A 16,484-nucleotide genomic window follows, 5' to 3' on the forward strand; every position below is an offset into this window, starting at 1 on the left:
TCTCATTAAGATATATCAACAAGGTGTATGTAACATGGTCCACAGTGCTACTGCTACATTGGATGAAGAGTTAGAGGTTCATGAAGATGAAGTTGAAGAGCTGTGGAATAACCTGGATAAGAATTTGTCAATAGGGACAGATGAAATATCAGCCCGTTTGCTAAAGGAATGTTCAGCCGAATTGGCTAGGCCTTTTGTATGTTTGTATAACTTGAGTCTCAGCTCAGGAATAATACACAGGAATGGAAGGAATGTATGCTAGTTCCATTGTACAAGGGTGGTGCAAAAAACTGATGTGTCTAACTACTGACCTACCAGTATCTCTGGTGCGGTGGTGAAGATTTTAGAGAAGTTGGTAAGCACTTGCATACAGAAATGGGTAGACAAACAAGCTATACTCAGCAAGGAGCAGCATGGGTTTACTAAAGAAAAGTCATGTTTAACAACTTGCTCATATTTTATAACAATGTTACAGCCGAGTTGGTTCAAGGGAATGGATACACTATGATAATGTTGGATTTTTTTTAACGCATTTGATAGGATACCACATGAAAGGCTGTTGCATAAACTGGAGAATATGGGATTGGAATATAAACTACTGACTTGGATCAGGGGATGGTTGACAGAGAGATATCAAAAAGTGGCATACAATGGGTGCGAATCTGCCAGATTTAAGGTGATCAGTGGTGTACCTCAGGGTTCAGTCCTCGGGCCATTATTGTTCAATCTATTCATTAATTACATCAGGCAGGGTCTAACATCAGATGTGCAATTGTTTGCCAATGATGAGAAGATAGGCAGGACAATCAGGAATGCTACTGATATACAGCACTTACAAAATTATTTGAATAGGCTGGAAATTTGGACAAATGAAAATAGCTATCAGTTTAATGTTAGTAAATGTAAAGTTAGATACCTTTGCATGATTAGATTTCCAGTGGCATATTATATCAGCAGGGTTATGCTACAAGAAATTGAGGAGGGAAGGGATCTTTGTGTATTTGTGGATTAGAATTTGAAGTTCAAAGGTCACATAGCAAAAGTTGCAAATACAACTCAGAGGATAATTGCAATGTTGAAGCAAACCTTGACATGTGAGGATAAGGAAGTCATTTTGCCTCTTTATAAAGCTTTGATAAGACCACACCTGGAGCTGTGGAAAAGGGGCAAAGAAGAGTTACAAAGATTATATCTGGATTATGGGATTTAGATTACGAGGACAGACTGTGAGTATGTGGATTACAGACTCTGGTTAACAGGAGAAAGAGGGGTGATATGACAGAGGTCTATAAACTTTTGAATGGGTATTATAGGATAGCATCTGATGAAATTTTTTGTTATATGAAAGGTGGGAGGCATCCATGGAAGTTAAGTTTGTTCACAATCAAGAAGGGGGGTAAGAGGAAGGTTTATCTCTCACAGAGCAGTGAGTGAGTAGAATAGTTTGCCTTCAGTGGTAGTGAGTGCATTTAAGGGAAGGTATGACAGCTGGTTTAGGTGATTTATAGCCTCCCTTGATGAGGCCTTGACTCCCTAGAGATCTCAGATGATAATAATAATATTGCATGCATCTCTGAGACGATTGCTAAGATCTTGAAAAGATATAATTTAGTTCCTACTTTTTTTCCCCTATCAACAAATCTCCTCTTGTTTACCACGTATGAAAGATAAATATCCTATTTGTTACTTTGAACAAACAGGATATTCTGTCGAAAAATGACTACAAGAACACAAATTTTATATTAACAATAAACCTGAAAAATCTGGCTTTGCTTAGCATGGAGTAGACACTGACCACCTTTTACTCAGTGCTGGTTTAGATATGGGCAGTTATTTAAAGAGAGTGCTGAAGCACTTTTACACTCTCAAATTTAAATAATGATCGTCTCTTTATTGCCAAGATTTGGGAGAGAGTCTCATTCTCATAAATAGCAAGCAATAATGTTTTTCCCCATTTTAATTTTAATTAAAAAAATATTTTATTTTTTTAATACATTTATGTAATTATATTTCAAATCACTTAATTTTAAATTTAAGCCTTAATTGTAATCTCATTTATTGTAACCACCCATGAGGTGGCATTCAGCACGTGGCTCAGCTCTGTAAATAGGTTTAACATTCTTTGTTGTAGCTTCACTTTGTGATCATGTTGATGCACTGATGATGACCAGTTAGTTTCTGGTTGAAATATTTACAGTAATAAAATTACTATATTCTTGTGAATATGTGTGTATAATAACTGTGATAATGACTCAAGTTCCATTAAAAATTTATCCATTTTCTTTATACTGATTCTGACTTAAATGTTTTTCTGAATGTTTTTTTTTGAGTTTGTTTCCTATGTCACTGTCTATCTGACAACATTTTGGAGCCACTCTAATTCAGAAATGCACTAACATAGTTGTGTGTAGATTTAAGGGTTTTATTTAAAAGAGTTTTTATGATACTAATGTTTTCAACATTTATAATGGCATCTGTCATTTAATTTCTGCCATGAAGATCACATGTTTCTAAATATAGATATATTTATTAAAATAAACAATATAACCCAAAAAGTTTCATAAGTCAGATATCACCAGGGGTACAAGATGTGTGTATGTTGGTGTGTGTGTAAGTAGAAAAAATTAATTACACATGGCAGACATTATAAGAAATTCAATAAACTAGTGCATATAAGCAGGGTGACCAAAAAAAAAAAAGCCTTGTGCAAGCACAATGCTAATGTTATACCTTAGCTTTGTAGCTGTTGGATTTTTGATGAGTGCAGACCATACTTGTTGTGGGATTAAATCTTGGATTTTGTTCATTGTGTGGATATGGAACATTTCTGAGGCATCTTTAAATTCTCTTATAAAACAGTTATGATCAATATATGGCATTTCTGTTTTTTTTTTTTTTTTTTTTTTTTTTTCACAAACTACTTGGTTTCCAATAGACAATTAAGCTACTCAAACATTGTCCAGAGACAACAGATTATTTATATTTCAGGATAAATATTAGAAACAAACAGGACTTGCTATGGATTTGCTTAACCAAAGAAATTTGTTTGATATTTTGCATAAATGTAATTTAAGACAGAGGTGTTAGACATGAAAACATAGCAAAAATAAAATAAATGTTTTTGTATCACTTATAAAAATCAGGAATTTGTTCTTCAATTTGTTAAAGGCTGATAAACACACTAACATATAAGTTAATATATTTGTTCATCACTGGCAGTTATAGTGTAAAAAATTCATCATAGCATTACCAAAAGTTTATAAACTGACTAGATCCAGTATTAAATTACATGACTATGATATGTCAGGAGACCGTGGTAGAGCACACACTCAGGCTAAGCTCTGACTGGTGAACCAAAACAAATTTTTCAAGCCCTGGCTATAAGCAAAGACCTAGCACAAATTGTACATCTGCCTACCTGAGTTCCTGATAACATTCCTCACACTCTCTCAATACCCTTGATCTCTTTCTTTTCAAGCAGTTCTCCTTCCAGATATACCATAGAGACCACCTCTCCTTTTGATAACTCAGTCCACAATCTAGTGCAAGTCTCCTCTTTCACAGAAAGCCCCCTGAACTTCTATTCTTCCTTTCCATGACCTGACTATTGCTTCTGCTTTTCTGACCCAAACACATGCATTGAGTGCATCACAAAAATTATCCTCACTAGCATTAGGGCCTTCATTGCCCATTCTACCCAAAACACTTTCCAAGCTGATTAAACAAAAAAAGTGAGTGTAATACTGAAGCTAAAGAAAAAAAAAACGTTTTCTGCAGGTTGCTTGTCTAGAACTGTAGCTTCGTACTTTATACTCAGCCTATACTTGCTGAAGTATGCAATAAATGCAAACCTGCCATTAGCAAATGCAGTTCTCACTTCATAAAAGCCAACAGCAGAAAACTCGCCTACTGTCTAAATGGACAGTGTTCCTTCTGATCCCTTGCTAAGGCTATCAGACAGAACACTTGCATTTCTGCTTCTCTCTCATCCAGATGGCATGCTATTACAGCACTCACTGGTATCGATCTTTTCCTCAACTCCTACTTTTGCATATATGAACAAGGCAAATCCCTCCTAACATACCAGAATATGAGGACCATATGCCTACTGTGGTTTTTTGACAAAGACATCAGAAAAATACTAAACAATTTAGATACTAAAAAGTACTGATCTAGTATGGATGGCATCTCTCTCCAAGTGTACTGAAATATTGTGTTCCAGAGCTAATACTTGTCGTGCATCATCTCTTCAATCTTCTGTATTTAGTGGCACTTGTCCCAACAGAGGCAAGCATATATCCAGCAAACCCCCCCCCCCCCCAAAAGTCTACCATTAACTACCAGTCAGTTGCCATCACTCCAATCATGGATTCCACCAATCAAATGCTTCAGGGCTCTGTTCTATCATCTATCCCCTTTCTCATATACATAAATGACCTACTCTTAATCACCATTAATCCTATTCACAGCTTTCTTGATGACAATACACTCCATTCATCCTACTCATTTGACTAACCATACAGTGCTGAACCATACCTAGCCTCAAGATCACTTCAACCCATGCATTTAAACACACCACACTATCACCAACAGGACAAAAAAGAGCCTAATCGCCTTCAAATGCAAACAAAATGCAGTTTTGCCTTTTCTCTCACAAAGGGGATCAAAGCTCACTTATTCTTACTGTTAGTAATACACAAATCAGCAGACAGACTCAAATCTCTTTATCTGGACTGACATTTACCTGCAGCCTCTCCTGTCATAAACACATCATTCATCAATAGCTTCCTCAGCATATGAAAAAGCATTTTCTTCTGCTTAAGAAGTCATTTTTCACTCACCTACTAACTCTTTACAAATCCAAAATCTGCTCATCATTAGAATACTGCTCACATTCAGGTTGCTGCACCTAAAAACGCTAAGAAATCTTGATGCTATCTACAGGAGAGCAATTCAGCTCACAGATGATTCCACCCTAACAGACTCACTTCAGCCTTTATCTCATAGATACAGTGTTTTTGCTCCATCTACTTTTTGTTCAACCTGTTAAAACAACAGCAGCAGCTGCCCAACATCCTTTTTCAGTACAACTTCAAACACGCAGCCCTGTTTCTCCTCTTCCTCTATCCTCTGGAACAGCATTCCTCACAAAGTATTCCTGCACAACTAGAATCTACAGCTATTTAAAAAATATATCAATAATCAGGTGGTGGATAGCTCAGATTTGGATTCATAATTCAATTAAAGCAAAAATAACTCATTATACATACTGGAATGAAAGAATATTAGATGGACAAATACCAATAGAATGGAATATAAGCATAGTAATACCGATATTTAAAAAAGGGGATAAAACAAAACCTGCTAATCACAGAGGTATTAGTTTATTGAATACATGCTACAAAATATATAGTAAAATACTTAATGAAAAGCTGAAAATATACAGTGAAAAAATATTATTAGAATGTCAAAATGGATTTAGAAAAGGATGCTCTACAATGGATGCAGCTTTCTGTTTAAAACTAATTATAGAAAAAAAAAAAAAAGAAGAGAATTTAATTTAGAAACTCATCTTTTGTTTATAGATTACAAAAAAGCATTTGACAAAGTAAAAAGATATATACTGTTTGATATATTACAAAGAATAAATATACCCAATATTTTACTACATGCAATATTGAATATATACAAAGATAATAAAATAAAAATAAATGAAAAAATGTCTGAAAAACAATCTATACACCGAGGAGTAAGACAGGGATGCCCTCTGTCTCCAACACTTTTCAATATTTACATTAATGAAATCTTAATACAATGGAACACCTTAAATAATCCAGGTATAGAAATTTCCCCAGAATAACAAAATAAATATGCTATTATTTGCAGATGATCAGGTAATAATATCAGATAAGGAAGACAATTTACAAAAAGCAATATATATATATATATATATATATATATATATAATTTAAACATTATAGTAGAACAGTTTGGAATGAAAATTTCCATAGATAAAACTAAAACAATGGCATTCTGTGGACAAACTCCAGTTAGAAGTAAAATAGTTATTAATAATAAAATAATACAACAGATAAATACTTTCAGTTATCTTGGATGTGAAATATCATATGAAGGAGAAAAAGACAAAATTAAAAACTTCAAAATTTTTACAGATTATAGGCCTGATAAATAGAACACTCAATCCAAATATAGTACAAAAAAAAAAACATGCTTGAAAATATAATACTTAGCAGCGCCCACATTATTATATGGCAGTGAAATTTGAGCAATAAACAAACAAGATAAACAAAGAATAAAAACAAGTGAAATGAGATTTATGAGAAGAACTACAAAATGGACATTATTAGACCAAAAAAAGGAATAAAGACATTTTAAAAGAACTAAAAACAAAATCAATAGAAGAAAAACTAAACAATTATAAACAAAAATGGATAGAAAATGCAAACCAAATGGCCAACACCCGATATCCTAAACAAATACTGAAATATTATAAGCCAATGGGAAAGAGAAGGCAGGGTAGACCTCAAAAAAGGATATTGGATGGATAATGAGACTGCAACAGACCAATATGGTCTATACCCGTAATTATCGTTACGATGATGACAATCCGTAAACTTCTTCATTCCCAACCCTCACCTGTAATCCCATACTGGCAGTGATGTGCTTATAGATTCTTCTCTCTCTCGTGTGGATCAATATAAAATATGAAAACACTTAACAAGCATTTCTGTTCAGTATTTTTAAAAATTCACAGGCTAAAATTACATTAAACCTAAGCCCCCCCCCCCCCTCTCTTTCTCTCAGAAACAATTTTTGCAAGCTGCAATTCAAAAAAATGGCAACAGAACTGTTGCTATTTGCACACAATACCAATTAGGTTAAGAACACAACATGATGACAGCTATCTGCAGTACAGCAATCTGTATATTTACAAATCATTGGCTGCCTACTGATTTCTAAAAGTTACAGATAAAAGTTTCACCTACTTCCTTAAGAAATGAAGAGGCTTATAGACTTAGCAACTTCCACTTTTGAATGAAACTCCCTAATAATATCAAAAAAGTTTTATTGGCAGCTTTTCATCATTTTTCTCATTGAAGAATCTACATCTAGATGAAAACTTTTACTGTTATAATTATTTCTAATTTCAGTAGTTAAAATCTGTTCACCTACATCAGAAAGGGATACAAGAAACTGAAAGATGTTAATTAAATAAACATAAAAGCATGGTAAGAAGACATCACATGGTTTTCTAAGCTAAGACATCTCACTTCTTGTCTCAATCAGTCATGCTGTTAATATGAAGTGCAGGTATTGCTAAGGTATTATGATTGAAAAAAAATTTTTTTTTTTTAATCAAATAGGGAAAGTTGAAGACCAAATACTACTAAAAGACTGTCATTCTGATTAAACATTCAGCAGTGTCTTTTCATATGTTTTCTTTAGCTTGGTAAGAGACTATTTTCCAAACCACATGATTTGTTAATAGCATAAAAGACAGTCCTGCTTTCTCTTTCCTATGATATGCAACATTCACTGTTTTTTTTTTCCTAATCTAAAAAAAAGAGACCATTCTCTGTCTGTCCAAAAATAGGACATGTGGAACTAAGTTATCTGACACAAACATGGTTGCTTCGAGCAAGACATCGAGCATAGGGGACTGCAATAATGTTTCAATTTGATTTATAGGTTTGAACTCACTTTGATATCGTAACTGTTTAAGATCATGGAAATATGAATGCCATGGTTACTGCCTCCTGAAGTATTATGGGATCCATGATATCATCAGAGCACAGGAGAAAGAATCTTGGAGGGTAATATTTTGTCAGCAGCCATTTGTCAAGAGTGTATCTTTGACTACTCTGATCTAAGAATGATTTACTTCTTTCTTCATATCTATGTTATGCTTAGATATGAAGAAAGAAGTAAATCATTCTTAGATCAGAGTAGTCAAAGATACACTCTTGACAAATGGCTGCTGACAAAAATATTGCCCTCCAAGATTCTTCCTCCTCTGCTCTGATGATATCATGGATCCCATAATGCTTCAGGAGGCAGTAACCATGCCATTCATATTTCCATGATCTTATAATTACATAATATAAGATGCTTTATGTATGTTATATTATGTAATTAGTACCTTTCAATAGTCCTGATAAACTTTTTGTATGTGTGTGGGAAGGGAGGGAGAGGTGAAGAAATGCAAGTTGCCTATCTCCCTTGATGTTACAAGGTATGCAGTATCATATAATAAATATTTAATACTCACCAAGTACAATTCCAGCTAATGCTTCTGCTTTTTGGATATTTCGAGCCTATAAGAGACCATTCTCCATTATAAGTGAAGTCAAATAATAACACATTAAAATAATTTTCCATACTAGTATGTCCTAGAAGCATGTACATGTCAGTTTTAAAAAAAAAAAATTTAAATACTCAAGAAAAAACAAAATGGAAACTCTCACAAAGATTTTCCCAAACAGTATACAACAGTATACAATAAAGGAGAGTAAATTAGCAAATGGACTGGAAATAAACAGAAAGTAATATAAATTAATTACAAAATGGCAAGTCTATAATATAGGAGTAATCCCTATTCTTCTTCGCATGCCAAATTTTTAAGTATGAAAAAACTTTATCAAAGCAAATATGCAAGTTTTGAGTAGAATGCAAGTACCTGTAGTAAATATAAACAGACACTATTTACATAATAGAAATTTAATACACTATATTTTGATCTAATATCTAGATAACAATCTCAGTCCATCAGGCATATACTTCTGATAATCCTAAATAAATACACAATATCAAAAGAAGAAATTCATCATGCAACCATTCCATATGTTATCCCAGAATCTGCATGTTTTAACCTTTTTAAGACTGTTAAGGCAAAATAGAATCCATGACATGTTAATATTTTCTACATTTTATATTCCTACAACTTTGCCTGACTATGAGGGCAAAGGATTTTTTTCTTTGTTTTAATTTTATATATTGCTTTTTATATAACCCAGAAACCCTGCTTATTTCCCACCTAAAGAGCATTCACAAACATCCATGCCCACAATGGGATTCAAACTTGCAGTCTGTCGGTTGGAGAGCAGATATGTTAACCATTTGGTCAACCAGGATATCTGTGTACCAATTATTTTTGGAGTTGAGTTCCATTTGGTAGCTTGGTTGTTCAGCTGCATGAAAAGATGCACTTCCTTTGGCTGCATGATGATTTAATGGAGCTGAGGCTCTTTATCTCTCTCTCTCTCTCTCTCTTACTTTTCCATCTGTCTTTTCTTTCTCCTAATATAATATTCTCAGGCTCTCTACATCCTTATATTCTAGAAGATACACTTATGTAACTATACTCTAGGCTAGTAATTGCTATGAAGAATACTATTAACTTTTTCATCTCAATCAAGGTTGAAACTAGTATGGATAGTGACCCTTTCCATAATGCATAGCAATATAAATGTCCAAAAAAGAGGATGTGCTGTGCAATTATGGAATTCTGAGGCAATGTGAAGTTAACAGTCTCTATATACAAGTAACCTAGTAAATGAAGATAATTCAAGTGCAAACGCTTTTCTCATGATTAAGTAAATGATTAAAACTAGAACATAATTTCTTCAAGTATAATCTACTTTCTAGCAAAGAGAAAAAACTTGTTATAGTGAAGGAGCAAGATGAATTGTAATAGCACATTTAGGTTGGAAGCTGTAATATTACTATAAACTACTTTGAAAAGATGAACAGATTAATAGCAATGGATTAATTTGAAGGAAATTGTTGACAGGAAGTCTGATGTAACTTTTTCATGTTCTACTATCATATCCTGTACATATCAGGAATAATGATGAGGTACAATGAAAACTAATTTAAAAGTTATGCTGCCTAGTGATCAAATAAGGAAAAGAAGAAGAAATGCATGCCATATGCTCATAGGTGATTTGTAATTCCATCTTTTCATGATGAAGAGCACATATCTTTAGATAATGGAATAAGCCAAAACAAAGAAGTTCCTGTTTATTGCTATTAATCAATTTTATAACTATCATCTAGATTCAATGGCTTGTCACAGTCTAGTAATTTGGCTGTGATCGATGCAGCAATAGAGTGGTTGGTTGGTTTATGGTTTATTGGTGCAAGGACAGCAAAGGTCATACAGCACCATATCAAAGGTTACAGCAGTATACAAGGTGATAATAAATATTGATAAAGAGATAAATCAATAAACCTGTTATCTAGAAAAAGCAAATTTTAAAAAATTAAGTTAAGCAATGCAGTATCTACATATAAATAGAATTTATAATCAAATGTGTTTGTATAAATTAATCCTTTTTTCCAAAGTTAAAAACACTTCACTCAATTTGTCCGAATCTGATAAGATGTCTGATCTAATCTAGCAGCTGCATCTAGTCTCATTTCCTTTGGATTCCTAAATCCTTTTCATCAGCACAGCTGTGAATAGGATTTGAAGTCAGAGTGAGAAGGTTACTGATGTAAAGGAGGAAGAGTGTAGATAACAAGTACAGAACCATGGGATACTCCAGCAATGATCGACCAGTGAGAAAGCTGTCAATCCAATCACAGAGTGCAGGAGGGAGACCATAAGATGGTAACTTGTTCAGGAGGACTTGGTGGCAGACACAACTGAATGCCTTTGAAATATCGAAAGCAATAACATGGTTTCTCCAAATCTTTTCATGGCCTGTGTCCAAAGATGGGTCACATTAGCAGAGGTCAGCTGTAGAATGAGAATGGCAGAATCCATATTGGTGATCAATAATTAGCTGTTGAGTCTCTAGGTAATGAAGAAGCTAGTTGTTGATAACCTCCATCACTTTTGAAAGTATTCAGGTGAGAGCCACAGGTCAATAGGTGGCTGACTTGTCTTCCTTCCATGCTGTTGGCATGGAAGACAAGTCAACCATCTAACTATAGGCGATACAAGGTTGGTCTTAATGCTGGAGAACAGTTTTTGAGCATAACTGGAGGAATCCCATCTGGACCAGAAGACTTACTAGTATCGAGATTAATCAGGGTTTCCTGATGTCCTTCTGGCAAAAGTTCAGAGGAGGCATGCAGTTGGCAGTTTGTGGTAGTGCAGGAGGTGATTTGCCTAGTCTAGGCAAGAGGTAGAGAGAGAGAGAGAAAAACTGATGCCAAGAGGTCTGTCTTTTCCTTAGGTGAGGTTACCATGCCATCAGAATGCAAGAGAGATGGGAACAGGGAAAGGCAGAAGGTACATCTAAGCATTAGCAAGGGACCAAAAGAAGGCTCAGCTGATAGTTGAACAGGAGGTAAATCTATCACATTTCATTCTTGTGAAGTCTGCTTTGGAAGAGCTGATACCCCCCCCCCACCTCCTTTTTTTTTTTTTTTTTTTTTTTTTTTTATACACGTTCTAGACAATGTGTAAGCTGAATGAGAAGCTAGAGTTTTTAATTTAAGCCACTGAGCATATGTTGCATTTTTACCATGGATTGCAGGGGTGCTTTTTTTTTTTTTTTTTTTTTTTTGAGAACCGTGACTTGTATATGGGTCAGGGGTTTGCAGTGGAGTGGGAAATAAAGGCTCTCATTCCAGTGAAGATTATTTCAGTTATTAGTTCACTGCAGATATTTGGATCAGGAGAGCAAAAAGAAGTAATCTGACTATGGAAAAGAGGATAAAATTCTGGAAATCATTCAAGCTGACAGTTGTAATGTGCCATAAGATATGAGGCTGAGACTGACCAGGAGGCATTCCCAATGAGAAATGGGGGGGGGGGGTAAGATTCCTCAGGCCTATGATTTTTAAGACTCCAGGCATAAGTTTTTTTTCTGCTTTTTTTTCCCCCCACTTCAGAGGACTCAGTAAGTTCTTATCCACAGGCTCAGCATTAGCTGTCAACGCCTCTGCTGGGAGAAGGACAAACTGTAGAGAAGGAGAGTTGAATAAGATTGTGATCAGAATTGCCAAGGGGAGAGCAAGACATCCATACAGGGTTGTGCAACTGAAGTTTCAATCTGTACCAACTGTTTCGAAATCATTATAATCATTCCTTATGTCACTAGATGTCACCATCATGTTATTACAAACTATCGGAGACACTGAGTTCACTATGACATTTACAGGTTGTTCTAAGTGTAGCTTTGTTCATTGTGGAAAGTTATTTTGCTAATCGTTCTAATGCATGTGTTGCCAAGGAATTTCGTGAGAAATATAAGGGCACAGCAGTTCTTCAGAAGTCGATGATAACGAGAATAGCACAGCATTTTTGGGAAACTGGATCTGTTGCAGATAGGAATTGCTCTGGAATTCCTTAATTTTGACTGACGATAAAATGGATGAGGTAAAGAGAACACTACAAAGATCCTCAAAAAGCCTCAGGAAACTTGCCATGCAATCATCAATGTCAAATGTGTTCAGGAAGCTGTGAGATCGTTTACCTCATCCATATCGTGTGCACTCGGTCCATGAATTGTAGGACCAGATAAAGGCAAACGAATAATCTTCTGCAGATGGTTACGCTCACTCATTGAAGAATGTGGTATAGAGATGCTTTATACAGTTTTTGTTGAGGCCTGGTTTCACCTCAGTAGGTATGTGAATAGGCAAAACAATAGGATTTGGTCATGTGAAAATCCACCTGCTTTTCATAAAAAAGTTTTGCATTCTCAAAAAACTGGAAGTTTTTTGGTGTAGGATATCATGCCATCATATAGTGGGACCCAATTTCTTTGAAATGATGGTGAATAGTTCCCTCTACCAACCACATCATCACAAGTTCATGGCACTCCTTGATGTCAGCGAACACCATTTTGATTCCGGCAAGATAGTGCCACATGTCACACATTGAAGAGTACCATGCATTTTTTTAGTTAAGAAAAGGTTCAGAGTGTTCAAAGGAGGATGAGGATTGTCTGGTATTTTAACTATTTGTGTTAGGTCATGAATGATAGCAAAGGATTCAGCTTCCCTTCTGACTTGGTCTGTGAAGATGGAGTAGGGAAGCCAGTTTGTGTTGTGGATGTTAAAATATCTAAGAAGATAATCTCACAATTTTGGTACTTAGTTTGTATGAAATCTATTTTTAGTGATAAGCAGTCAAAAATGGTAGCATGATTCTCAGAGTTAGGGGAACAGTAAACACAGCAAATGAAGTGAGGTAGGGAAATCTTGAGTCAGAGCAGATTCAAGTTGGGATTCCAAGTTGGTAGCTTTTTGCAAGGGATATTACATTTTACAAAAGCATATGTTCCTCCCCTTTTTTTTTTTTTTTTGAAGAATGTGGCATGCAGGATGTATTTGGGACAGCTGAAGTGGGATGTGACTGAAGGATGCAAATTGGAGTTCTGTCAGTAAAAAGAGATCAGGTTTTGATGTCTGTAAATGGTGGTGTATATCACTGATGTTTGTACTGATGTCTCAAATGGTGGAAATGGATATGAAGGTGTTTTTTTACTGGAAGAAGTTTTGGCATTTATTTAGGAGGGCATATTTTTATTATTTATTTCAATTTTTTTTTTTTTGTTGTACTTTTCATATGTTTTTTTTTTTTTGGTATTTTTTTTATGGGAAATTTTTTCCCCCTATCAGCAGTTAAAATGCTAGTATTTGTATGACTGACTTTCATGGGTAGAGCTGTCGATTCAGGAAACATAAAGAGTAGTAACAGGACGTTTGGGCCAGTGTCAAAAAGGGTAGCATGACTCTCAGAGTTAGGGAAACGGTAAAACCAGTCTCTCCACAGGCATGACCTGGCAGGGTAAGCAGCATCAGCAGGATTATTCACTGGCTGATCGGGAAGCCTCCAACAGACGTGCTACCAGTGAGTTCAGTGCTGTGCACTATCTGGCAGCTAGTTTGTGAACCTTTTTACTGCTATACCTTCAAATGGAGCATAAGATGGCTCCTTAGGTGAATAAGGATAATGGTGTGTTGAGCATGTACAGCAAGACCATCTTCCCCTTTCTTCTCACATGCAGTATGTGAGAAGAAAGGGAGGGAGAGACAGAAACTAGAGGCCTTACTGTAGGGATGAAACACAGCAGTAGCCACTTAACTTCAAATGTCCTGAAATATAATAATTTTACCATTCTTTTTCACAGGTAGCATAAGATGAGTTGGTAAGCTGCAGCATATTCAATTTTTATTAACAGGAATTCCACTGTGATTGTCTGGAGTATACTAGAGCCAGAGCAACTCACTGCTCTGGCACTCAATGCATCATCATAATGCTAAATACAGATGTAGATCTCATAATTTTTAATTCAATAGCCTCTTTTGAGACCACCTGGCCTTTTCTTTGAAATTGGTTTACACCTTATTAATCGTTTAGGATATCAAGTGTTGGCCATTCAGTTTACATGTTCTGTCCAAATTTGTTTAGTTTTTTCTTCTACTGATTTTATGTTTAGTTCTTTTAAAATATCTTCATTCTTTTTTTGTCTAATAAAGTGTATTTCACAGCTCTTTTCATGAATCTCATTTCACTTGTTTTTATTCTTTATTTATTTATTATTATTATTATTACATGACACCTCCAGGGAGTCCAAGGACTCATCAAGGGAGGACACCTGCTCTACAACCCTGTCTCCACCACTCAATTCACTAACTACAATGAACTGCAACTACAATCATCTACACTAACATCATCTACCACAACTAGTATTTTCACAGTCAATCACAATGATGTGCAGACATTATTGTATTGATTTTGCAGCAATATAACATAATAACATACATACTGCTAAAGTATCGTATATTTTTAATCGTGTTTCTTATTGTACAAGATTAGGATTGAGAGTTCTATTTATCAGGCCTATAAACTGTAAAATATTTCAAGTTTTTAATTTGATGTCATTTTCTTCTTCATATGATATTTTGCATCCAAGATAGCTAAATGTATTTATTTGTTCTATTATTTTATTATAAATAATATTATATATATAGTATAATAAGGTATACAAAAGAACATGCATACTTAATAATAATCGATTATTATGTCTGTATATGAATGCTAAGAGTATCAAAAACAAAGGTGTAGGGTTTGTTGCCTTGCTCAATATATTGGGAACTCAGATTGTAGAAATTAGTGAGACCTGGCTATCAGAATCAGACTACTAATTGGTATTGAGTGTAAAGAGAAGGATAGACAGGATAGGATAGTATTTTTAGGAAGGATAGACAGGATAGGAGAGGAGGGGGTGTGTGTGTGTGTGTGTACTGCTAATGATATTGGATGACTTGAATCCATTTAGTGTTGAGACCTATGATTGTAGTACTAGTAACAGTATTTCATGTGGCAGTGAGGTTGAAGTCATCTGTGTGAGGTGGAATCTAACAAGATTAATTACATGGTAGGGTGTTGTTACAGACTTGGTGCATTGGTTGCTAGTGATGAAGAAATGCATCACCAAACAGAAAAGATGGGTGCAAAAATTAATTAATTATCCAAATATTGATTGCATATCAGTAAAATCTCATGAGAAGAATGAAAATGAATTTATTGTACTATTGCGAGACAACTTCCCCAAGCAGCATGTGACAGAACGAACTTGAGGTCAAAAAGTGTTAGATTTGATTAGAGTGTCAGAGGATGTTTCAGTTAAAGACATAGCTATTCTGCCTCCAGTTGGTGACAGTGATCATACAGTACTCACTTGGGAAGTGATTAAGTTTATAAATGTTCCATTCAGTAAATGTTACATGCTGACTACAAAACAGGAAATTATGACCAACTGAAGCGTATACTGAGTTCAGTGGAATGAGATTGGTTGGTGGATTGGAAGAATATCGACAGTGAATGGGAAGCATTTAAAAAATAGTTAAATGATGCAATATCAGAATGTGTGTCCCAAGAGTTTGAAGAATAAATAGGGTAGGAATCAAATGGATGTGTAATCTTATTAAGCAAGAGATTCATAAGAAAAGAATGCTGTGGAAGGAATAATGTGTGAATAAGGATGATGTCTGTCATAAAAATTATAAGCAGTGGCTAGAATAATCACAACTGTTGTATGGAAAGCTAAGTCTGAGTATGAAAAGAAACCAGCTCTGCAAGCTAAAGACAACCAAAAGAATTCTATCAATAGGCTGCAAGTAAAAGAAATAATGAATATCAACGAATAACTCTTCTAAATGCAGATGGTGTGAGGGTTGCAGGTGCAGAAGAGGTTGTTCAGCTGATGAGTGCCCATTTCGTTCAATGCTATCAACCTGGTGTATGCAACATTGAACTCACTGCTACCTCTTCACTGGATGAAGAAACTCTAGTGTACAAGGATGAGGTATTAGAGATGTTGTGCAAACTGAATAAGAATTCAGCAATAGGGACTGGTGGGATATTAGCACGGGTGCTAAAAGAATGTTCAGCTGAACTGGCTATTCCTTTGACTAGGCTATATATGTGAGTCTCAGAACAGGGAAGATTCTGGAAACAATGTATGGTAATTCCATTGCACAAGGGTGGTGCAAAGACC

The 16,484-nt window shown here is 35.1% G+C and overlaps 1 protein-coding gene across 1 annotated transcript in view; it reads right to left on the reverse strand.

Moving 5' to 3' along the window:
* LOC150104094 (ER degradation-enhancing alpha-mannosidase-like protein 3) overlaps nt 1-16,484 on the reverse strand; it is a 391,801-nt gene that overhangs the window by 26,626 nt on the left and 348,691 nt on the right. Inside the window, 1 exon segment of the mRNA XM_090396397.1 lies at nt 8,291-8,336. Coding sequence (XP_090252523.1) covers nt 8,291-8,336 — 46 coding nt within the window.

This window comes from Typopeltis vanoorti, chromosome 8 (genome assembly GCF_054136105.1).
Source record: "Typopeltis vanoorti isolate ZY-2024b chromosome 8, IOZ_Tvanoo_1.0, whole genome shotgun sequence".
Classification (NCBI taxonomy): domain Eukaryota; kingdom Metazoa; phylum Arthropoda; class Arachnida; order Uropygi; family Thelyphonidae; genus Typopeltis; species Typopeltis vanoorti.